The 26,002-nt window shown below is 40.8% G+C and overlaps 1 protein-coding gene and 1 long non-coding RNA gene across 3 annotated transcripts in view; both read left to right on the top strand.

Moving 5' to 3' along the window:
- The window catches only part of LOC148131869 (uncharacterized), a 312,201-nt gene that overhangs the window by 86,621 nt on the left and 199,578 nt on the right, over positions 1–26,002 (top strand). The window lies entirely within an intron of this gene.
- The window catches only part of LOC148131870 (killer cell lectin-like receptor subfamily F member 2), a 47,371-nt gene continuing 22,933 nt past the window's right edge, over positions 1,565–26,002 (top strand). Inside the window, exons 1-2 of one of the 2 annotated variants that reach the window (XM_087954403.1) lie at positions 1,565–2,181; positions 7,079–7,180. In XM_087954403.1, the coding sequence (XP_087810529.1) occupies positions 2,100–2,181; positions 7,079–7,180 (184 nt within the window). In that variant the 5' untranslated portion in view covers positions 1,565–2,099. The remainder of the gene's footprint in view (positions 2,182–7,078; positions 7,181–26,002) is intronic. The other variant, XM_087954404.1, reaches the window with a different exon arrangement.

Consider the following 26,002-nt stretch of genomic DNA (forward strand, 5'->3'; position numbering starts at 1 on the left):
TCACTCCTTCCAACCTAGCTCACAGGGTTGTTGTGGGGAAGCTAGGATGTGGAAGATATGTTGGCTATGTTTATCAATGTAATTGTTATTTCTTATTTGGAACTTGAATATTCTTTGTTGGCCAAGTTTGATTGGACACAAAAGGAATTTGTTTCCGGTTTGAAAGCTTTCAGTTACATACAAATAACAAAGTGATAAGACTTAGATCATAAATCATAAGATACAAACAACTGTTCTGACCTAGGCTTCCCAAAAGCACGAAGCCGACTCCTTGTCCCGATAAACCCCCTTTTATTTAGTTTACAGTGAATGCCTCTCCAGCAAAGTCCCGGCCAACAGTCTTTTAAAGAGTTTTTACAACTACAGACCTTTATCAGGCTTGGAGAGCTGCCTGGCCGATATCTTCCACACGCCACTCTGTAGCAGACAATCCTTGACAAGAAGTCAGGAACAGATCTTCACCCTAATGAATTGAACTAATTGACTCCTGCAAACACCACTCCCCTTTTGCTCCTCTTTATTCCCTATGGGAGGGGCCATTCACCATCCAACTGAGTCTTTACTCCCAAGTTGACCCTTGTTCCTTAACTGTTCCCTTCTCCTGGCAGCTCTGTGCATGCACACACTGGGAACAGGCTCCAGCTGTTCTTCTGCCCCACTGATGTTTGACTCCAAAGGCAGCTGATAACTGTCAGACGGTCCTGTTAAGCCTGGATTCCCCAACGGGTGTTAAGGAAAACAAACTAAACAGAACGTGCAGCGAAGTCAGATAGGAAGACAGGTAAATGTGTGAGATAAGATTTCTAGTTAACACGCAGTAAAAATACAGATACGCTTGTGCTACCAAAAATATAGTTTATTCCATTTAAGAATTATAGCATAGTCAAAATAACGGTCCATTAGTCATATATCAATTTCAGTCAAGTCTTGTCGGGGATACTCTATTTGCAAAAGTCTGTGTTGAATAGCCAATGTCAGTTCACTTACAATAAATCAATCTTTATCTTCTCTCTGTTGAGAAATATCAACACTCCCATTCCAGCAAGAACGCAGTCATCAATCCATCCAGTAATTAGGGATCAGTAAGCCAGAGAGAGAGAGAGCTGCATTTGCCTCGCTTCATATATAGTGCTTTTACAACCACACCCTTAATTACATTCTTGCTGTTAAAGTTACACACACTTTAACTAACAAACCATGATACCTTATTTATTATTTTTACCCAAACCAGTTAGGGTAAACAATGTTATCCCTAACATGTCCTGGCCCCATCTCTGCCTCCGATGCAGAGCACTCGTCAGAGCCTTCCCCAGACTCCAGGACTGACCCATGTTCCTCCCCAACCTCTTCACTGTCCAAATCTGGGGCCACAAACAACAACAAGTGATAAACCATAAGATACCAATAGGAGAAGATAGTAGGAAAGATGAGAACAGAATAGCAACTCAGCCTTCTACTGTACATGGGTAACTATCTTTAGGCATAAGCCAGTGCTGTAGGAATTCGGTGATGGCATGGCGGAAAATATCTTTGTGACTAGTTGTTTTGGCATGCAATGCCCTATAAGTGGCATCCTGAGGGGAGAAGCTGAAACAGTTTAGATCCAGAATGTGAGGGTTGTATAGATGTTTTCTCAGCCCTCTTTCTGGCTAGTCCAGTATACAGGACCTCAAAACAAATATTAAGATTTGGTGTGATGTTGATTGAGTTAAATAATAAACCAAAATGAAGATTTCTGAAGGCTGTGCAATGAGAAACTATTTGGGGGAGAAATAAGAAGGACAACTCGAAAGGAGAAAGGAAAGGTGGCCTTGATCTGTTGCTGAAGACTGAAATTCCTCTTTTGCTGAAGACTGAAATTCCTTTCTGATAAATGAAACGGCTACCTTCGAAACAGAAATGTATCTTAGATTTTGATAAATGAAAGTGTGGGAAGCCTTGGAAACAGAGCTGCCTGGTTCGTCGCTGGTCTCAGCACTTCCTGTGCAATCTTGTGGCCCACCTCCAGAAAGCCGTGGTTGGGGCTGCTGCTCATACCCAGAAGAATTGGAACAAAAGTGCTCTTCCTCCTTCAGATTAAACTAGTAGCTGGAGTAACCATGAAGGAAGAAGATTGCAACTTGTACTTCAATTACCGGCCAAACAGAATGCAACGGAGACTCAAGCAATCTCCTCTGCAAGGTAAACTATGGCTTATTTTATAGTCATTGGGGGCTTCTAAGTGGATAGTTTTGATACGCTCCGTGCAAATATCTTCTTGGGGAATCTCAACAATAAGGGAAAGAATGTAATTGCCAATTTCTCTTTTGATCAGGTTTCTTACCAGTTAAATTCTATATTTATTTTCAGCATGATAACAAAATAACAGTGTGAGAAGGGACCATAAAGATCTTCTAGTCCTGCCACCTGCTTAAGCAGGAGACGCTATGCCATTTCAGACAAATGGTTGTCTAATCTCTTCTTAAAAACCTCCAGTGATGGAGCACCCACAACTCATTCACTGGTTGTCTCTAAGAATGCTCCATAACTAGTAATGAGCAGTAGAGAAAGTCTGTTTCCCATTCCACTGTGTTTCATGGCATAAATCACTTTATTTTAAAATAACATGTTGTCTTCCATGCTTTGTCTCCAAAGACAAGGCTTTCGCATGAGTACAAGTAGTCTTCGACTTATGACCACAACTGAGCCCAAAATTTACGTTTCTAAATGAGAAAATTTGTTCAGTGAGTTTTGCCCTATTTTATCTTTCATGCCACCGTTGTTAAGTGAATCATTGCAGTCATTAAATTAGGAACACGGTTGTTAAGCGAATCTGGCTTGTCCATTGACTTTGCTTGTCAGAAGGTCGCAAAAGGGGATCACATGACACCCCTCCAAGATACTGCAACCGTCACAAATAGGAGTCAGTTGTCAAGCATCCGAATTTTGATCACGTGACCAAGGAGATGCTGCAATGGTCGTGAAGTATGAAAAACGGTGATAAGTCGCTTTTTTTCCATGCCGTTGTAACTTTGAACTGTCACTAAATGAATCGTTGTAAGTCAAGGACTACCTGTATATGCATATGTTTGTATGTGTGTGTGTCTATACTGAAAACCAATATGATAGAGATTAAGAATTAGCTCTCCATGTGTGCTTGTTTAGGCCAAAAATGTCCTAGTTAAAAAAAGAAATCAGAACAGATCTTATATATATTACACACACACATGGTTTTATTTTAATCTTTATGTGTGTAACACAGAGAGAGAGAGAAAGGGAGGGAGGGAGAGAGAGAGAGAGAGAGAGAGAGATCAGTTATAACTTTACAATTTTAAGTTAACATGTAATATTTCCAGTGTTTTTAGTATTATCAATATAGCAAAATGCCTAGAACAGAATAATCCAGCCTTCCCCACCAAATCTTTTGGACTATCATCCCCCGCCAACAAGGTCTTTGTTGCCCTATACAGCCACAAATTATAATCTGAAATATCTGAAGCTATCAAATTGTGGAAGACTGGAAAAAATTCAGATTTCTTTGATACAGAAGCATCATCAAAAACAGCAGGCATGATACGAATAATGGTTATGAAGAATGCAAACTTTTTTTTGTAGGAAAGAAAAGGCCAAATTAAACATAGAAAATAATATGGCAAGAGTTACACTTTCAGCTTGGAGAAAAGACTTCATCATTTAAACTAGACCATTATGTTGCTGGTCCATCCCTTATTTTATACTAAGGAATCAGCTTAAATCCTCAAAATGGAAGAAAACAGAATCTGAGCTAGCAGAAAACTAGTCCTTAACTTATGACCACAATTAGGAGCAGAACGTCCACTGCTAAGCAAGCCAGTTGTTAAGTGAGTCATGCCCAATTTTACTTTTTTGCTAAGTGATGCAGCAACCTTCCTAAATGCATGGCGGTTATCTTGCCTCAATAGAAAATCATGTGGCTGGGGAGGTGTGACAGTCATGAGTATGAGAAACAATTGTAACACACTTTTGTCCAGCTTTCCAACCAAGTTGAGGGCTACCTGTACTTTAGTTGAGCTACCTGTAACTTTAGTTGAGCTACCAAAACAACAACTGGAGAGGACTATCACAAGGGTCCTCCTTAAGATTTTATAATCCTTAAGATTTTATAATTTGGTGCTCCAGAGTCCATAATCATGCAGAGAGGCCTCGGGGACAAAGAGGTCTCCTTCTGCAGACCAGCACCATGAGACAATGCTAATGGAAGTAGCTCACCTCTCCTTTGAACCTGTTCTGACCAAGGCTTATGGAGACACTCACAAACACACGTCAATTTCAGTCATTCACAGCCCGTAATGAGTCTGAAACAGTTTGTAAATAGTCCCATGGAAGTCTGCCAAAGTCCTTCAGGATAAGACTGATAGCACGCATCTTTATCTTCCTTGAAATGCTGCCAACAACTAAATGTCTATTTATATGAGGCCAAAACGGAACACAAATTCAACACCGAGCTTCAGGTTTCAAACCGACCAGTACAAACAAAGTTGCTTCCTGCAAAGATTCCTGTCCTTTTGCTCCTCCTTTATGTCTTATGGGAGGGCCGACCACCTCTAAGCCTTATTCCTGAGTCGCCCCTTTTGTCTTAACTGTTCTTGCCTTCTGGCAGCTCTGCGCACACATGCACTGGGAACAGGCTCCCCTTGTTCCTCTGCCTTGCTGCTGTCAGATTCTGGAGGCTCCAGAGTCAGCACATAACACCCAGATGGCCCTGGCCCCATCTCCGCATCAGACGGAGGACCCTTGTCCAAGTCCTCCCCAGTCTCCCGGATTGGCCCATGTTCCTTCCCACTATCCAATTCTGCTGCCATCTCCTCAGGCTGCCGATGGACCACAACAGAACCTTTCTTCAGTATAGATCCCAGACAGACTCAGAATAACTGCATGGAGCCCCCATGTCTGTTCTGCGAGGAACTTGGTTTTTTAGCTCCTCAGCCAGCCAGAGAACCACTTTCTCTTTATGGCCTTGAGTTATTTTTTTCATTGTTTTCACTCTCCAGCTTGGACCACTCACTTCCTCTCCAGTTTGGTTCCTTCACAGAATTCTGTGAAATTAAAAATGAGGGGAAGTCTATCTGAGCCATCTTCAGCTCTTCAGAGTAAGGGTAGGATAGAAGGCTGGATGAAGATAAACTGATGCCTTATAGCTCAACAATGGTGCCCCTCGACTCTTCCATTGCTCAACTGACAAGACAGACATGCTGAAAGTGAAACAAGGTTATAAATTCAGTTTTCTTCCAGGCCATCACCCAGGTTGGGCCCCACAACTGTATTAATTTAAAACATTTATTTATTTAGAACATTTATATGACCATCCAACTCAGTCAGGAAGTCTACAGAATATAGTGATTGAACACTGTAAGCGAAGTATTTACTTATAACTAGGGCATTAGAAAAACATGGACATTTTCAACACTTTTTAATGCATTTTAATAACTTTCTTATATTGTAATGGAAAAATGGAACTACAAAAATTTATGAAAATTAAAGTTGAGCGTGGCAGTGGAAGAGTTAAGAACATGATGGCAATGGGAAGAAATGTGTACCCTAAACATGATTAATACCCTTAATGATTAATCCAAGGCAGGTGGGATACAAATGTATGTATAAATATGTTATTTGGGGGAAAATATTATTCATAACAAAATGTGAAACGTTTGCTACCAATTTCTTACACCTCCATTCTTTCCTTTCAAAAGTTTCTGTGGTGGGTTTTTCGTAAGGTCCTGATAATGACTAACTCAAATATATGAGAGGAAGGAAGAAATTTAACGCTGGATTAAACTGTCAAGGCTGAGTTCTGTACATTATTTTCTTTTCAATCTAGATTAATTTTCCATCAGATGCATATTTTATTAGTGAATGTGCAACAGCTAGCCTAGCCAAGTCAGGTTTTAAGGTCAACTAACTTTTAAAAATAGAATTTGTGGTTCTTCAACTGGAAATAGTTGCAGAATAGCAGATTACGAGGTAAAAATAAGTGGGAACAGCATGCCTCTGAGCAAATGGTCCTTCTAGGAATTTGTAATGGGTCCTCTCAGATTTTTCCAATGCTTTTCTTTCAGTGATATTTTTCAGCTGCAAGGACTTTGAATAAGGTTTCACTTATGGGATGATTCATCTGTCCCTTTCTCAGTCTCCATTTTCCCTTGAGAGATTAGCAACAATGATGCCCAGTGCTTTACTCTTTTTGGTAAACTGAAAAGGGAAGAGTAAGCTAAGAGTAGTCTACAATGGAAGAAGCTAGGGAAAGAGTAGTGTTTTTCTTTAAAAAAAAGATTTTTATCCCACCCTTTATACGGCGGGATAAAAATCTTATTGATGTATTAAGATTTATCAATTGTTGTTTGTATCTTATGATTTATGATTGAATCTTATGATTTATGATTGATGAACCTTTTATCACTTTATTGTTTGTATGTATAGTGAGTGCTTATGCACCAGACATTCCTTATGTGGCCAATAAAGAATTATATCTATCTATCTATCTATCTATCTATCTATCTATCTATCTATCTATCTATCTATCTATCTATCTATCTATCTATCTATCTTTACTTTTAGTAACCATTCAAAATTTACAATGGCACAGAAAAAACTTACAACTGGTCCTCACACTAACAACTGTTACAACATACCTGTGGTCATCTGATCAAAATTTGGGCACTTGGTAATTGGCATGTATTTATGATGGCTGCAATGTCCTGGGATCATATGATCACCATTTGCCACCTTCCCAGCCAGCTTCCACAAGCAACATCAATGAGAGAACCAAGACTCACTTAATGACCATATGCTTCACTTAAAAACTGCAATGATTCACTTTAAGAACTATTACAAAAAGAGTCATAAAATCTAATGAGACTCGCTTAACTGCCCTGCTTAGCAATAGCAATAGGACTTAGACTTATATACCACTCCATAGTGCTTTACAACCCTCTCTTAAGTCACTTTTTTCAGTGCCATTATAACTTTGAACAGTCACTAAATGAACTATTGTAAATTGAGGACTACCTGTATAGAGGTCTTATTTTCCTTGTTGCTTCTTTCTTTATCTCTGTGTTTCCAGGTTTCTTGCTGGAACATCCTCGGTGTCATTGCTTCCTGGTAGGATCTGGATGTGCTATAATCCTCATTCTTGTGGCAGCCCTGGCAGCCCTGGGGATCTGGGGTGAGTTGTCTGAAACTTAATATTTTCCATGAATGCTTATACTGTACATACACGAGTCATTTTTTAACAAATTTATTTTAAAAGTATCTGCATTATTTATAATCTAAAATGCTAAGGCTGCCTTTGGCCAGCATGCAAGGATTAAAACAGGGAAAATGATATTTTTAAAACCACAGATAGAAGAAAGTTGGTTTTTCTCCCCCAGTGAGAAAAAAACACAAACCATTACCATAGCATGGCCTATTGTTCAAAGTGGATATATATATTATAAGGGTATCAAGCAGGGGTGGGATTCTACTGGTTCGGACTGGTTCGGGCGGACTGGGTGTTAAATTTGCATCTGGTTCACCGAACCAGTATTTAAACCTACTGGCTGGCCCTGCCCACTCCTCCCCTCCCCTCCTCGGAGTCTCCACGTGACCCATTTTCGATGCAGGTAAGTGCAGGATCTGCAGGGAGGCTCTGGGAGGGGGAAAAATGGGCCTTCCAGAAGTCCAGAAACGGGCCTGTTTCCAGCTTCCGGAGGGCCTCCAGAGCCCGGGGGAGACTGTTTTCACCCTCCCAGAGGCCTGAGGGAAGCCTTGGACCCTTGGGAAGGCGAAAACGGCCTACCGGAAGTACCAAACGGGCCTGTTTCGGCTTCCGGAGGGCCCCAGAGCCCGGGGAGGCTGTTTCACCCTCCCAGAGGCCTGAGGAAGCCTTGGACCCTTGGGAAGGCGAAAACGGCCTACCGGAAGTACCAAACGGGCCTGTTTCCGGCTTCCGGAGGGCCTCCAGAGCCCGGGGAGGCTGTTTCACCTCCCAGAGGCCTGAGGGAAACCTCTGGACCCTTGGGAAGGCGAAAAACGGCCTACCGGAAGTACCAAAACGGGCCTGTTTCCGGCTTCCGGAGGGCCTCCAGAGCCCGGGGGAGACTGTTTTCACCCTCCCAGAGGCCTGAGGGAAACCTCTGGACCCTTGGGAAGGCGAAAAACGGCCTACCGGAAGTACCAAAACGGGCCTGTTTCCGGCTTCCGGAGGGCCTCCAGAGCCCGGGAGACTGTTTTCACCTCCCAGAGGCCTGAGGGAAACCTCTGGACCCTTGGGAAGGCGAAAAACGGCCTACCGGAAGTACCAAAACGGGCCTGTTTCCAGCTTCCGGAGGGCCTCCAGAGCCCGGGAGACTGTTTTCACCCTCCCAGAGGCCTGAGGGAAACCTCTGGACCCTTGGGAAGACGAAAAACGGCCTACCGGAAGTACCAAACGGGCCTGTTTCCGCTTCCGGAGGGCCTCCAGAGCCCGGGAGACTGTTTTCACCCTCCCAGAGGCCTGAGGGAAACCTCTGGACCCTTGGGAAGGCGAAAACGGCTCACCGGAAGTACCAAACGGGCCTGTTTCCGGCTTCCAGAGGGCCTCCAGAGCCCAGGGGAGGCTGTTTTCACCCTCCCAGACTCCCGAGGGAAGCCTCGGACCCTTGGGAAGGTGAAAAATTGCCCTACCGGAAGTTCCAGTAGGCCACGCCCACCATGGCTACGCCCACCCAGCAACTGGGCAGCGAACCGGTTCCTGGGTTTTTGAATCCCACCACTGGCTTCATTGTTTTCCTTTTCCTTTTCCTTTTTTTTTTTTTTTTGAAGGACAGCAAGGTTGGGATTGCGGACCTCAATAGGAAATTATCATTCCAAAAAATAGGCAGTGGAATGGAGAACGCAATATTGACAAATTATGTGTTCTAAATGAATCACCGATAGTGTAAATACAGTGTTAGTCCTCAACTTACAATAGTTTATTTAGTGACCATTTGAAGTTACAACGGCACTGAAAAAAATGACTTATGACCATTTTTCACACTTACCACCGTTACAGTATCTCATAGTTGTGCAATCAAAATTTGGATGCTTGGCAACTGACTCACATTTGCAGTGTCCCGCAGTTATGTGATCACCTTTTCCAAAGTCAATGAGGCAACCAGATTCACTTAACAACTGTGTTACTAACTTAACAACTGCTGCGATTCACTTAACTGTGGCAAGAAAGGCCGTACAATGGGGCAAACTCACAACAACTATCTCACGTTGGGTATCAATTGTGGTCGTAAGTTGAGGACTATTTGTATGTTCCATTCATGATATGAAAGGAACATAAGAAAGTTAGAGAAGAATGAATGGAGATCAAGGTAGTTGGAGATCAAGGTAGTTGATCAGTAGCAATAGCACTTAGACTTATATACTGCTTCACAGTGCTTTCCAGCCCTCTCTAAGCGGTTTACAGAGTCAGCATATGGCCCCCAAACAATCTGGGTCCTCATTTTACTGACCTCAGAAGGATGGAAGGCTGAGCCTGGTGAGATTCAAACTGCCAAATTGCAGACAGCCAGCAGTCAGCAGAAGTAGCCTGCAGTGCTGCACTCTAACCACTGCACCACCACGGGTCTTTAGTAGTTGGAGAGATGGATGGAGACAAGGGGAACTCTTCAGGGAAGGAAACCAATTCCCTTCTTCTGACTCCTTGACCTAAATGTGAGAGGTCATTTTTATTTAAGTTTAAAGGTGGTTTCCTTTAAATGTGGGTGGGGGTTTGTGTGTGTGTGTGTGTGGATTGTGGTGTTTTGCCTCATATTTTTCATTTCCCTCTAAATTTAAATAAATAATTAATTAAAAATAAAATTTAAAAAAGTCAATTCAGCTCAATTCCATTATATCATCATGAGGTAGTTTCTTTTATTGACTATAGAGATCTGAATAGAATTTAAAGAATTAAGATATAGTTCTTTCAAAGGAACTACTGTACACAATTTACCTTCCTGGTCTTTAGAAGTGGTAACGGTTTTTTTCATAGAATGTAGAATAACAGAGGGGGACCTTAGAGGTCATCTATTCTAACCCTCTGCTCAAGCAGGAGAGCCTATACTATTTCAGACAAATGGCTGTCCAGTCTCTTCTTGAAAATCTCCAGTGATGAGGGACCCACAACTTCTAGAAGGCAAGCCACCCCAGTGGTTAATTATTCTCACCATTAGAAAATTTCTCCTTAATTCTAGATTACTTCTCTCCTTTATTAGTTTCCATCCATTGGTTCTTATCTTGCTATCTGGTGCTTTAGAAAGTAGTTTGCTCCTGTCATTTTTGTGGCAGCCCCTCAAATACGGCCATCATTTCTTCCCCTTCGCTAGACGAGACATACCCATCTTCTTTTCGCTAGACTAGACATACCCAAATCTTGAAACCGCTCTTCATATGTTTTAGCCTCTAGCCTCCTGACCATCTTTTTTGCTCTTCTCTGTACTCTTTCCAGAGTCTCAACATCTTTTTTTTTATATTGTGGTGACCAAAACTGGATGCAGTATTCCAAGTGTTGCTTTGTAAAGCGGTTCTATTAGTTCACACAATTTTGAGACTATCGCTGTATTAATGCAGCCTAGAACTGCACTGGCTTTTTGGCTGTTGCAAACATACTGCTAGCTCATATTTAAGTGTCTGTCCGCTTGGACTCCAAGATCCCTTGCACAGGTACTGGCACGGAGCCATGTTTGACCTAGCCTGTACCAGTACAGTTGGTTTTTCTTGCCTAAGTGTAGAACCTTACTTTTATCTACACTGAATTTCATTTTGTTAGACAGGGCCCAGTGTTCAAGTCTGTCAAGATCCTTTTGGATTTTGAGCCATCTTCTGGGGGTGTTGGCTATTCCAGGGGTCCCCAACCACCGGTCCGCGGACCGGTACCAGTCCACGGAACAAGTCCTACCGGGCCGCTGGCTTGCTGGGCGCTGCCATCTTTTTTTGATGAAAAAGTGCTTCCGGTGAGCTTTTCCGGGTAGAAAGCTCACCGGAAGCACGTTTTCATCAAAAAAAGATGGCGGCGCCAGCGCTTCCGGTGAGCTTTTCCGGGTAGAAAGCTCACCGGAAGCACTTTTTCATCAAAAAAAGATGGCGGCGCCCAGCTGATGCCGGTACCGGGCCGCGGCGTAAAAAAGGTTGGGGATCACTGGGCTATTCCTTTCAGCTTAATGTCATCTGCAAATTTGAGGACTCCAAGATGGCAGGAATAGCCAGCACCTTTCTCTGCTTTAAATGACTTGCCAAATTCTTTCTAAATGTTTGACTTTTAAAATATTTTATGGCTCAGCTGACAGTTTAATTTCCCTGGGAAGATGTATTTGAGCAGGGGATAGTTCCCTAATTTGGATTTGAGATAGGAGCTTTTAGTTCTACACTTAAAATCCTCCCTAAGAAGTCCAAAAAAGCAATCTGGCTCTGTATACTTATGACATTGTTGCTCATGCCTACATGCTTGGCATAAATGTTAAGAGAAAATCATTTAGAATTTTGTAGTAAGAGATTGTACTGAGTTTGCTGTAACTCTCCATAGAAATGACTGGTATGATCTGTAGCTATCTGTGTTCAAAGAGGTTTCAAGTTCATATTGATTAGGGCCACCCAGAGTTGGTTGAAAGAGGGGCGGCTATATAAATGTTTTAAATCAATCAATCAATAAAATATCGGTCTCACTTATTTTTAAGGTGGTGGTTATTATAAATACCGTGAATTGATGTGCTTCCTGTTCTAAAATTAATCAGCTAGTCAGTTCAAAATGTTGTGTGAAGTATCATAATCTATTTTTAAGATCAACATCATTCATCTAAAATAAACATATATTAAGATCTACATGGCTTGTAGTTTTAATTTAACATTATCTGAAGTGGATGTAGGGGTGGATGTCTATAAAATCAGCCTTACAAGTTTGAATACATTGAAAGAGAAATAAATAAACGTAATCTAATATAAATAGATTATAATGAATCACTGTGTAAAATATTTATTGAGAAAACATAGCAGCAGAATCTAAACCTGCGAGATGGGCAGCAAGCAAGTCCAATAAATAAAATAGAATCATAAAATAAAATATAAATAAAACATCTCAACTGTAGGAATTACCATGTCATACATCTTAAGAACCAATTTAAAAATCGGACAAAGGACAAACTGCTGAATCTGACCTGGGAAATTCCTTTAATTCTAATCAAACACTAGGTACTGTATATGTGTGTCCAATCCAATCTCTAAGCATAAGGGTTCAGATCTGCACACGGGCTCCTCATAAGGAGAATTTCCCCAGAAATGCATTTGAACTGAAGACCGGGAAACAATCATACTAATTAATTTATTGCATGTTTTCCCCTCTGGCCAGGCCTGAAGAGATAAGGGATTATGATCTGTCTTTATAGGATAACTGCAAATCCTTACCCAGGAGTGAGGTGCTTATTTGGAGGGTGTGGTCAAAATGGAAGCCAATACAGAGACACACCCAGCCATTAATTACACAAATGAGGGATTGCATTCTGAATACCGTAATAGCTACAGTAATAACTTAATGATACTATATTTTATAATATAATGATATTAATTCATTAATGTTATAATAATATACTGACGTAATAACTACACAAATGAAAGTTGTATTTATAAAACCGGTCTGTTTTTGTACATATGTACAGGATAATGTAAGAGCACAAATATTAACCTACTTAATTTTCTTCTTTTTCACTTTCTTTCCCATTACTGCCTTGTAATTTATGACAGCTCTTTCTCTGGCTCAGGAATGCTCTGAGTTTGCAGCTGGTTGTCTTGCTGCTTTAAAAAAAAAAAGCCTTTTAACTCATAAACTGTGCAAAATCTGAATTTACTCACATAGCACAGTCCGTCTTCCTGGTCTTTCCTCACTCTCAGAAGCCGCCTGTAGGGTTCTCCCACTCCTGGTTTTCTTCCATTTGCAGGGATGGAATCTCTGTTCTTGGCAGGCTGGGTTTTCCTCCATTGTGTGCTCCATATCCTTTCTCCAGCAGCTTGTTCTGCAGCATTGTTTAGTGGCCGTTATAACGGCACTGAAAAAAGTGACTTATGACCATTTCCCACATTTATGACTGTTGCAGCATCCCCCATGGTCACAGCATACAGATGCTCCTCGACTTACGACCGCAATTGAGCCCAGCATTTCTGTTGCTAAGAGACACAGTTGTTCAGTGAGTTTTGCCCCGTTTTATGACACTTTCTTGCCACAGTTGTTAAGTGGATCACTTCAGTTCTTAAATTAGAAACACGGTTGTTAAGTGAATCTGGCTTCCCCATTGGCTTTGCATGTCAGAAGGTTGCAAACATGGATCACATGACCCTGGAACACTGTAACCGTCATTAGTATGAGAAGATTGCCAAGCGTCTGAATTTTAATTATGTGACCATGGGGAATGCTGCAACAGTCATAAATGTGGGAAATGGTCATAAGTCACTTTTTTCAGTGCCATTATAACTAAAGAAATTGTTCTATGTCAAGGACTACCTGTATAACTGTTGTGGTTAGCTGGCAGCAGGTGCAGACAGCTGAGGAGAGCAAGGACTCAGATGAGGCGCCAGGGCCATTAGGGAGTGGACTGCTGCCTTCAGAGATTGTGGGGGCTGGCAGCAGCGATGAGGAGGTTCCCGAGGAGCCTGTGCCAAGGAAAGAGTAACTGCAATAGCATGGGCAACTCAGGAGTAAGGCTGCAAGGTAATGGCCCCTCCTTCAAGAAGATAAAAGCCAGCTGTGAAGCGAACATTCTTTGCAGGAAGCAAAGACGTTTTGAAACTCAGCCTCATGGACATTACAGTATCTTAAGTTGGCTTTTGAAGACTCTTGTGTTGTGAAATATTTCTTATCTGTGATTCTTGGCAGTCTTGTACAGTTTGGGTAAGGTTTGTGCTTATCAAAGTTAATTAGTTTGCAGCAGCCCTTTAACTGGGGATTCGTAACAATCATTAAAAGGTTTCTGTTCTCTCTGGTTCGTGTTTGTTTTATTGGAAAAGGGTTTGGGTCCGAACAATAACCTTGCCATCTCTGCTTGCCGTTTCTACAGGGAGTCCTCAATGTATGGCTGGGTGTTTAATGATCTTTTGAATTACGCCAGGCCACTCCAGAGGTACTTCTGAACCCGTTCTGGTCTTCCGAGAGCCATGCTTCCCTGCAAGCACATGTCCCCATATGGGAGGCTTGGCAGCCATGGCCAGCATTTATGGTCCGTGGTCATATGACTGGGTTTTATGACATTTTCCCCCCTGAAAATCAGCATTTATGATGACAGTCTTTGCTTTATGACTGTGGCTTTCGCTTTACAAATGTGGCGTGCACTGTAAAACCGCAGCAAAAAGGTTCACAAAATTAGGTCAATTCACAGACACCAACACAACTTACAGCCATAATAGGCTCCATTAATGTTGTAAGTCGAGGACTACCTGTATAACCATGGTAGAATATTGTAGCACTAGAGGGCATAAAGATTCCTTTGCAACAATGCTTATTAGAGTTTGACAAGATTTTGGAAAAAATACAAAGAAAAGCAACTAAGATGATTAAAGGCCTGGAGGCAAAAACATATGAAGAACGATTGCAGGATTTGGGTTTGGTTAGTCTAGAGCAGTGGATCCCAAAGTGGGCGGTACCGCCACCTGGGGGGTGGTGGGATGCCTTAGGGGGGTGCTGAGAGGCAAGGGGGCTGGCAGGGGGGCACTAGGAAGCGGCAGAGGGGCGCTGGAGGTGAGTGGCAGGGCACAATTCAGGGGTGAGAAAAAATCCCGCTGCCGCCGCATTTAAGGTGAGGCCCCACAGGATCATCCCATTGACTTGCATGCTCTGGTGCAAGGAGCTCAATGGGGTGATCCTGGGGGCCTCACCCCGAATGCAGCGTTGGGAAAGGTCTCCTTTTCGAACATCCCGCCGCTGCCATTTTCGGGGTGGCAGAGCCTCGCCCTGAATGCAGCGTTGGGAAAGGAGAGCAAAGCCAAAGTGGCTTTGCTCTCCTTTTCTTTTTCTTTTTTTTTTTAAACAAATTTTATTAATTTTACAGTTAAAAAAAAAACAAATCTACAACATATACACAAATAACAAAATCAGAAAAAAGCAAGAAAGAGAGAAAGAAAGAAACGCGAAAGGAAAGGAAAAAGAAAGAAAAAGATAGAAGGGAGGGTGAACATTTAAAAACATTTTCCTTTTCGACAGTTTGTAAGATCTTTTCTTCTTAAATTGTATCATATACGCACATCTTATCCGTATCTATATTTGGATTGCACTCAAATAGGTTTATCTCATTCTTTTTTTTATACCTTATAATACACGATCTATCTTTGGTCTAACCACTTGTACCAGGGATTCCAGTTGTTCAATATATTGAAGACTCTTTGTTTTTTAGGGCTAGGGTTAATTTGTCCATTTTTGCACAATCTGAAATTTTCTGGATGATTATCTGTTCTGTAGGTATGTGAGATAGTTTCCAGCACTGAGCAAACACTAGCCTGGCCATTGTTAAGATATGTATTATTATATACTTCATCTTTTTTTGGTAATTGTTTGTCAAAAATCCCTAATAGGAAGGACTCTGGTTTATATTCAATTTGTTCTTTGGTTATCTCCTCTAGCCATTTTCTAATTCTTTGCCAGTATTTCTGGGTTTCTTTACATGACCACCACATGTGGAAAAAGGTTCCGTCTATACTTTTACATTTCCAACATTTTGGACTCGTGTTGGGGTGCATCTTCGCCAACCTCGAAGGGGGAAGGTGCCATCTGTAAAACATTTTGTATGCATTTTCTTTATAAGCTGCCGATTTCGTGATCTTGTTTCTGTTCCAAATCCTTTCCCATTCTGTTAATGTAATACTCCGTCCGATGTTCCTGCTCCAAGCTATCATATTTCCTTTGACTATCTCTTGTTCTAATTTCACTTCCAGTAAGTATTTGTAAAATTTAGTTATATTTTTTTTGTTTGATCCTAATAAAATTTTATCTAAGTGCTGGAGTTTGTTATAAATTCCGAAATCTTTGTTATCTTGTTTATATCTACTATGGATTTGGAGGTATACACACTGGTCAATTTTAAATCCTCGCTCTTGTAATTCTTGTCGTGTTTTCAGTTTTCCTTGTGAATCTAATAAGTCTTTGTATTTAATCATTTTTGTGATGTCCAAATTGTTGGGATGAACCATTGCCTCCATTGTCGATAGCCAAATCGGTACTTTTAAATAGTGTTTTTTCCGTACTTTTTTCCAATTGGTTAGTAGTGAAACTCTAATTAGGTGTCTATGAAAATATGACTGATTGGGTTTCCCCACATCCCACAAGAAGGCGTGCCAACCTCTCTGCAAATCATGACCTTCTAATAATAGTGTTCTTTTGTTAAGTAAGTTCACCCAATCTTTTAACCATGATAAAGTAGCTGCCGTATAATATAATTCCCAGTTTGGAAGTGCTAATCCCCCTCTGCTCTTCAGATCCTGTAATGCCTTTATGTTAATTCTAGCTTTCTTTCCTTGCCAAATGAATTTGAGTGTTATCTTATTTAGTTCTTCGGAAAAAAATTTATGCAATTTAATTGGAATTGTCTGAAATAGGTATAAGAATTTTGGCAAAATATTCATTTTGATAGAAGCAATCCTGCCCAATAGTGAAAGTTGCAACCTGCTCCAAGATTCTAAATCTTTCTTTACTTGTTGCAACAATTTGTCATAGTTATTCTCTTTGAGTGTTTTAAATTGTGGTGTTAGCCATATTCCTAAATATTTGACTTTCTTTGTTACCTGTATTCCCATACTTACCTCTAATTCTTTTGTCTGGTCTTCTGTTAAGTTTTTGGTCATTAATTTAGTTTTTTTTCTATTGATTTTAAGTCCTGCTACTGCGCCGAATTGTTCTAATTTTTATCAATTTGTATCCTTTTTCTATTGGTTCCTCCAAAAAGAAGACCATATCATCGGCAAACGCTTGTAATTTGTATTCTTCTGTTTTAATTTTCAATCCTTTAATTTCGGGATTTTGCCTGATACGTGTTAAAAGTATTTCTAGAGCGAATATAAAGAGAAGAGGTGAGAGAGGGCAGCCCTGTCTAACACCTTTTTCTATTTTTATTGGACCTGTGTGTTCCCCATTTATTAAGATATTAGCCTGCTGTGTATCGTAAATTGTTGTTATGATATTTTCAAATTTAGTGCCTAGATTCATATTATAAATTTTTCGAATTAAGAAATGCCAATTTAGGTTATCGAATGCTTTTTCTGCGTCTAAAAACATAAGTGCGAATTGTTTCTCAGGGTGGGCTTCATAAAATTCTAAGACATCTATTACTGTTCTTAAATTATTCTTTATTTGTCTAGTCGGGAGGAATCCATTTTGGTCTTCATGTATGTGTGGGTTTAAAACTTGTTTTAGTCTATTGGCTATAATGGAGGAGAATATTTTATAATCAGTATTTAGAAGTGAAATTGGTCTGTAGTTGTTAATATATCTGTGGTCAGCTTCCTCCTTCGGGATCAGCGAAATCAATGCTCCCCTCCACGAGTCTGGCATCTTAGCTGCTAGTAGTACCTCGTTGAATACTTCCATCATCAGTGGTCCAATTAATTCCATGATTGCTTTATATAATTCTGCCGGAATCCTATCTGGCCCTGGGGTTTTATTATTACTTTGATTCTCTATTGCTGATTTCAATTCGGACCATGTAATATCTTTATTTAATAATTCTATCCATTCCTCTCCAATTACTTTGTCATTCGTTTCCTCTAAGTAAGTTCTTATTTTATCCTCATTAACTTCTTCCTTTTTATATAACTTTTCAAAATATTTGTGAATGATGTCTTTTTTCTTTTCTATCTCATGTTGTAAGTCACCCTTCTCATCTATTAATTGGTATATCAATCTCTTTTCTTTCCCTTTTTTAAGTTTATGAGATAACCATCTTCCTGGTTTGTTTGCATATTCAAAATAGATTTGTTTAGTCATTTTCAAATTTATTTCCATTTTTTCTTGTTCCAATAAGTTCAATTTATGTTTAGTTGTTATTAACTGATTTTGTATTCTTTGGTTTTTAGGGGTTTCTTGTAATTGGATTTCTAATTCCTTAATTTGTTGTTGTAATTTATTTTGTTGAGCATATTTTCTTTTATTTCTCATGGCATTATAAGAGATTGTTATTCCTCTTATGACTGCCTTCAATGTATCCCAAATATTTTGTTTCGAGGTTGCATCATTATCATTTTCCTTTAGGAAATAATTTAGTTCCTCTTTAAGCTTATTAATATACTCTTCTTCTCTTATTAATTGAGTGTTTAATGTCCATCTTTTCTTTGATTTTCTCCTGCCTTTCCAAATTATTTGAATTGGGTTATGGTCGGCCCATTCATTTGGTAAAATTTCGATTCCTTTTATTTCATTTGCAATTTCCCCATTCATCCAGGCCATATCTATTCTTGTCCATATTTTATGCAGGTTAGAGTAATATGTAAATTGTTTGTCTTCTGGGTTTAATTTTCTCCATAAATCCACTAAATTTAGTTCTTTCATCATTTCCTTACAAGTCTTGGGAAACTCTCTTTTCCCTTTTTTGTTCTTACTTGCATTACTGTGGTCCTTTTGGTAATCAGCAATAGAGTTAAAATCGCCTATCATACAGATGTTCCTTTTTTCAAATCCTATTATTTTTTGGTGTAAATATTTAAAAATTTTTCCTTGTTCTTCATTAGGTGCATAAATTGCTACCAATAGAAATGAAATAGTATTAATCAAGATTTGTAAAACCAGAGTTCTTCCTTCCGGGTCTGACCAAATTAGAGCTGCTTTTAGGTCGTCTTTCACGTATATTGCAATTCCTTTCTTTTTTTGTTTATCAGCTGGTGCCGTAAATAACTTCCCTAGTTTCGGGCAAATTAAATATTTTTCATCATTTTTCCTAATATGAGTTTCTTGTAAACATATTATGTTGGCGTTTTGTTTAATTAGTTTAGCTATTATCCTTTTCCTTTTAGTTGTTGAATTTAAACCGTTTATATTGATAGATAGGAGTTTCTTTTCTTCCTCCATTTAGCTAGGTCTGTTTCGCTTTTTGTCTTGTGATAATTCGGCTCTCTCCTTGTAGTTGTTGTGGGATTGGTTCTTCTCTCTCTTGATGTGGGTAGTCGTTCCCTTGGTTTTGGGGGGTCCTTCTTTTTTATTTCTATGGCGATTTCGGTCTTCCTGCAAATTTCTTTTGGATTCCTCCTTGGTATTTTGGTCTTCCGTGCCTAATAACTGTTCGTAGAAGTCTTGTGCCCGTTCCATAGAGTCTATTTTGATTTTCCTTTCTTTCCATGTTATTAACATCCCTTCCGGGATTAACCATTTGAATGGAATTCCTTTTTGATTTAAATAACTGGTAGGAATTTATAATCTTGTCTTATTTCCCTCACTTTCCTTGGGATTTGCTTGAGGATCATAATCTCTTTGCCCTTGTACGTTATTCTTCCATCTCTCGACAGTCTGAGTATTATATCTCTCACACTCCTTCTTGCGAAACGGATGTGAACCTCTCTCGGACATTTATGGTGTCTTGCGTAATTGGTACTGACCCTATAAACTTCATCAAATTCCCTGAGTATATCGTCTTTCTCTTTTCCTAACAGTTCGGCCAGTATTTCTGCCATTAGCTGCTCTAGTTCTTCATCCTTCGATTCCTCCACATTCTGAAATCTCAGGTATGCAGCTGCCTTGTCCATTTCTAGGTAGACCAGGGAATCTTCCATTTCTTTGCTTACATTTTTTAATTCTTCGTCTACCCTTTCTAGATTCTTTTCCGTTCGTTCTGCCCTTGTCTCTATTTCTTTTATCATTGTTTAATTTTTTTCCATAGCCTGTTGTAATGTCCCAATCTTGTCTTCTACCTTAAGTATGTCCGCTTTCATCTCAGCTTTTAGCTTTCCCATCTCTTCTTTTAATTCGCTGATATCCGCTCTTGTTTCATTATGATTCTTGATCATTATTTCTTGCAGTTTTGACATTGATTCTTGCAAAGTTAGCAGAGTAGCTTGTATATTGGTGTTTGAGACATTGGATTGTTTTTCTCCTGTTAGGGATTTTTCAATAGTTTTTTGAATTGTAGGGGAAGCTGTTGCCAAGGTGGTTGTTAGGGTCAGGGTAGTCTTCCTTCCTGTTTTCAGGGCCGTGGTTGTTGTGGAGGTCATTTCTTTTAGTATTTGTTTTTGCTGTTGAATTATGTTAATTATGTCGTCCCAAATCACCATTCAGTGTTATTACCCTTATGATAAAATTTCAATGTCTAATTGCTTGGACTACCAATCTATTGAGTGGTTAAATTCAGTACTCTCAACTAGAAATTAAGATATATAAATACGTATTATTTTTGGTTTTATGTCTTCAATCGGGCATGTAGTTTACACAATCTATATTCCAATACTATAGAGCACTATCCACCACTATGTAATATTCTCTATGATAAATTTATATAACAAATATGTATAGCAAGTGATATATCAAATCAAACCAAATTTCAACTTTATAAAATTGTAAGTTTTATAAATCTATATAAACTTTTATCTAATCCTATATCTTAATATTAAATATTCTAAATATTCTAAATCAGCAATATTTTACAATCCTTATTGTTACTAAGTATTCAAAGCAATTAAATCAATTAGCAATTAAGTCTAGTAATCCATATACCTTTTCTAAGTAAATAAATTTATAGCTATTATAAGGGGAAAAAAAGTGAAGAGAGAAAAGGAATTTGCCTTAATATCAAAAAGTCAGTAAATAGAAGACAGGATAGAAAGTTTAACAGAATAGTACCAAGGGAGAATTCAAGAAAATAAAGTAGAGTGGTGAGAAAATAGAGTTTTAAGGTCAGGATTAAATCCAACATTTTTGGAATTTTGTAATTCTCTTCAGGCACACCGGAAGGAGGGTGGTGAAAAGTGCTGACTAATCGCTGTCAGCAATCAGTCTCTTCCCAAACTTCAATTACTCTCTCTCTTTTTTCCCCCAATACTTTGGAGTCCGATATCTTAATCTCCTTCACTTACTGCCTTCACCTCAGTCAAATAATGTTCTCCTCCAAATCGGTTAAAGGTCTATTAAACAAATAGTGTCAAATAGAGTCTGTTATATTGTTGCACTAAATTCAAAGATTCAATGTATCGCATTTAGCGCCACGTTTCTTTCTCTTCGGTCGCCTTTCTCCTCTTCGGGTTTTAAACCTAGGGAATAGTCCAATATAACAATCCACTCAAAAGCTCGAATCCACAGGTCTCTTAGTCTTTCCAACAGTTCTTCTTCTCCTCACAGACTTCTCCTTTCAAATGCTGTAATCCACACTTTCACTCCGTCTGTCAAGCCTTTCCACCCACGCTTATCACACTTTCGCTTTTCTAGCCGCTTTTCTCTCGGGCTTCTGACAGATATAACTCACAATCAAAGGAAAAGAAATCACTCGCTGGTCTCACTCTTCACTGTTAGAGTCTTTCTGCACCTCTTTCTCCACCGATCTTACAAGCTGTCACTTTCTCACTTTGTCACATCGGAGGCAGACCAGACTTTGAAGCCGCCATTAACAGGCGGCTGGTTCTTTCGCGCTGGGCTCAGGGGATCTTCTCTTCGTTGCCAGGGGTTTGCCTTCCCCCACACTGCAACCCGAGGGTCCCCTACACCGACACGAATCTCTCCGGGATTCGTGTATCCTCTGGGGATCTCTCCAAATGCAAGAAGAGGTACTTGGAAACCGCAGCTGGGCTTCTCCACCTCTGCACGTCTCTGTCCTGCCACCGGAAGTCCCTGTGGGCCATGTTTCAATGAGCTGTCGGCTTTGCTCTCCTTTTCAAAACATACCGCCGCCGCCGTGTTCGGGCCGGTGGGGCCTCACCCTGAAAGCAGTGTTGGGAAAGGAAAGCAAAGCCAGAGTGAGCAAAAAGCCAGAGTGGCTTTGCTCTCCTTTTCAAACATCCCGCTGCCGCAGCGTTCGGAGCGAGGTCCTGCAGGTCCACCCCATTGAGCCCCTTACACTGGAGGCACCTGTCCAAGCAAGTCCGAACGGAGCGGTGTACAAAGTCAATGGGGTGAGCCTGAGAAAGGGAAAGAGAGAGGAAGAGAGAGAGAAAGAGAGAAGAAAGAAGAGAAAGAGAAAAGGGAAAGAAAGAAAAAGGGACAAAGAAAGGGGGAAATGGAAGGAAGGGACAGAAAGAAAAAGAAATAAAGAAGAAGGGAGGGAGAGAGGAGAAAGATATCTATTCTAGTCCAATCACCTGCTCCAGCAGGGTTAGAAGGGAGTGTGTGTATATGTGTGTGCATGGCTGTCAAAACTCCAAAAACAGGTCAAGTAGTTCTGGGGAGGCCGGTAATAAATTAGAACCCTTGCTAAGCAACTGGCCATTAAGTGAGGACCACTTGTATTTGGTTTGTCAGTCACCAAACCACGCCCACCCAGTCACGTGACCAGCAAACCACACCCTCAAATTAGGCCACGCCCACATAAATTTGAATCCCGCCCCTGGGTGGGGGGCATTGAGGATGAGTTTGTAGCACCAAGGGGGCAGTGGACTGAAAAAGTTTGGGAGCCACTGGTCTAGAGAAAAGAAGGACTGGGGGGACATAACAGCAGTCTTCCAGTGTTTGAGAGGTCACAAAGAAGAGGGGATCGATTTATTTTCCAAAGCACCAGAAGGCAACACAAGAAACAGTGAATGGAAACTAATCAAGGAGAGAAGCAACCTGGAATTCAGGAGAAACTTCCTAACAGTGAGGAGAATTAACCAGTGGAACTGCTTGCCCTCAGAAATTGTGGGTGCTTCATCACTGGAGGTTTTTAAGAAGAGACTGCACAGCCATTTGTCTGAAATGGTGTAGGGTCTCCTGCTTCAGCAGAGGGTTGGACTAGAAGACCTCAAAGGTCTCTTCCGGCTCTATTATGATTGATTGATTCTCACAAGGTTCAATTAATAGTTAGGGCTTATACCAGTGATAGCTAACCTTTTTGTCATCGCGTACCGAAAGAGCACGCATGCGCTGCACCCATAATGCAATGCGTGCACAACCCCACTTGCCCCTGCGCATGCATGCACGCCCCCCCACGTCATCTGCACACGCACACACGACCCCCCTGCGCGCCCCACCTTTGCGCGTGCATCTCCCACGTGCCCCCCACCCCCGTGCATGCGTGGCAGATACCTGACAATTAGCTGGCTGGTGGGAGACGCGCGCACATGCGCAGTAGGCCTGATCTACGGCAACGATAGGTTCGCAATCACGGGCTTATACGGCTGTTATTTTTCTGATCTGTGATTGAAGTCCTTTTTGATTCCTTGCGTAACTTCTTATTGCCTCTTTCTCTTTATAAATAAAGCTCGTAAGTCCCACTGTACAGGGGCATTTTAACTTTTTCTTCCTTTCCGCCTACGGGCAATTCTTCTTTTTTTGCTGAGTCATCCTCCTGCCGAGAATTTACCTCCAATTATATGTTTCTTTGCATTTCTTGCATTTCTAAATGTTTTATGGCTCAGCTAACAGATTAATTTCCCTGGGAAGATATCTTTGAGCAGGGGATGGTGCCAAATTTGCATTTGAGTTAGGAGCTTTTAGTTCTACCCATAAAATTCTCCCTAAGAAGTCCAAAAACACCCACCTGGCTCAGTATGCTTATGATTTCTGCTTACATATTGTTGACCATTCTTGCTAATAAAACACTTAGAATTGCTTTTGTCTTCCCAAAAGATGTTCCTTTTAGAAAATAAAAGCTGCCTCTGATTTTGATTAGGCATAAGTTTTACAGTTAAAGGATTATGGATGGTAAAAAGGGAGTGTTTTCCTATTCAGATTGGAAGGAAATTAAACTATCCTAGTAATAATCCCCTTTCACCTTCCTCACCCGCTTATCTATTAAGCTGCGGGTTCCTTTCATTTTTTTTTTTACATGCAGTTTTTGCCCTGTTTTAACTTTTTCTCCTTTCTGATCCACTTCCCCCATTTTTTTCCCTTTTCTATTGCATTTTAGCTTTCTTTGAAGCTTAATAAAGTTGAATAAAGCAAATTACAGTTTGTACTGAAAGAAATCAAAACAAATTTTAAAAAAGAAAAAAAGGAAAGGTGTGATTCAATTTGTAGTGTATTTAAATAGAGACTTCTAGGGAGATGTTCCTATTGGTTAACAGAAGCAACGATACGATTGGTTAGTAACGTTAGTACCTGATTGGCCGCCAATAGTGGCGGGAAGTTTAACTAAATGTCATTGGTTGCGAGCCATGGAGCAGCCGCTATAAAAAGGGCTGCTGCGGTTCGACTGCAGTTGAAGTTACTGTTTTTATTAAAGAGCTGAATTCAACTCCGGTCTGCAAGTCTCTTTACTGGCGACAGAACACAATTGTTCATCAGTTAATAATGACATGAATTTGGCACAGCTGTTGGATTATTTGACGGTACATTTGCAGTGAGTCAGAGATTATTAGATCCTTTTTGAAAAATTGCCTCAGGAAAAGAAATCGGCTACATGACCAAAGATACTAAAGATTCCCTTAGTCCTTAAGTACAGATGTGAACTCTGTGGAAGAGAAACTTTAATACTCATCCGCTGTAACCACACCGAATAGAAAGTTAAGCCAAAAGAAAAATGCAAGGAAGATTTTTTTTTTTTAAAGATATATACAGTAACTACAACTATCTGAAAAGCTTCCAGTAAATAAGACCTGGCTGTTCAGCTGATGGACTGCAAGTTTCACTCATGCTCACTAACTGTGGCACAGACTAGGTGCAGATTCGGCCTCTCTCTGCTTGCCATTGTGATTATGGGTCACCCACAGCTTCTTTAGAGGGGGAACTAATCAGATCATCCCTCGCCCACTCCCAACCCATCATAAATGCACTGCTTCAAAATGGCTGCTTTGCAATCTGTAAACCTTCCTTCCTGTTCTAGTGACACCCATAACTCCAATAGGCTGCAGCCTATTCCCTACCGGTCCGCGAGGACCGGCTGAATACCACCTCTGCTGAGCCACCCATTTTGTTTTGGGTTGCTAACTTGCCCATTGATTGGAGCTGCCTCTCTCCTTCCACCCTTTCATTTATGATACATTAAAAGAAACATGAAAGTGCAGAAAAGAGCAACAAAGATGATTAGTGGCCTGGAGACTAAAACATATGAAGAACAGCTGCAGGAATTGGATATGGGTAGTCTAAAGAAATGAAGGACTAGGGGTGACATGATATCAGTATTCCAGTGTTTGAAGGGCTGCCACAAAGAAGAGTGGGTCAAATTATTCTACAAAGCACCAGAGGGCAGGACAAGAAAAAATGGATGGAAACTAATCAAGGACAGAAGGAACCTAGAATTCAGGAGAAATTTCCTAACAGTGAGAACAATTAATCAGTGCAATGGTTTGCCTTCAGAAATTGTGGGTGCTTCATCACTGGAGGTTTTTAAGAAGAGACTGGACAGACACTTGTCAGAAATGGTATAGGGTCTCTTGCTTGAGTAGAAGGTTGGACTAGAAGACCTCCAAGGTCCCTTCCAGCTCTATGCTGTAAAAATGAAGACCTTACAACGGCTTATTAAGTCAATGAACCTTTCTTGCTGCAGTAGAAATTGCAGTGGAAACACTAGTGAGGCAGCTTCCCTTCCTGGAATGGGGCATTTGGGCGCCGATCCTTGGCTACCCCAACTACACACTCAGCCAACCACTGGCATTGAATCACAGCAGGCTTTCCTCCTCCGCTGGCCCTCTGCCAGGGATTGTCCACTGTCAATGGCCTCCTGGCCCTCCACTCCCATCTCTTCATCCTGGTCCATTCCTTGAGGCATGGTTTTATCCAGGAGTTTTGCTGCACTGGACAAGTAGCCGCCAGCCAATTGGTGCTGGCGGGCGGAAGTGCGTGACTGGCTGTAGGTGGGGAAGTTACGGGAGCTGGGGGGTCAGCACATGATTGGCAGTGGGTGGGCTAGGAGGGCAAGCAAGGGCCATTCAAGTGGGCTGCTCCGGCTTTAATCTGGATTTGTGGGCTAAGGCAACCCCACCT

Source organism: Notechis scutatus, chromosome 2 (genome assembly GCF_049901735.1).
Source record: "Notechis scutatus isolate UNSWTSFEM ecotype Mainland chromosome 2, rNotScu1.2, whole genome shotgun sequence".
NCBI classification, from domain to species: domain Eukaryota; kingdom Metazoa; phylum Chordata; class Lepidosauria; order Squamata; family Elapidae; genus Notechis; species Notechis scutatus.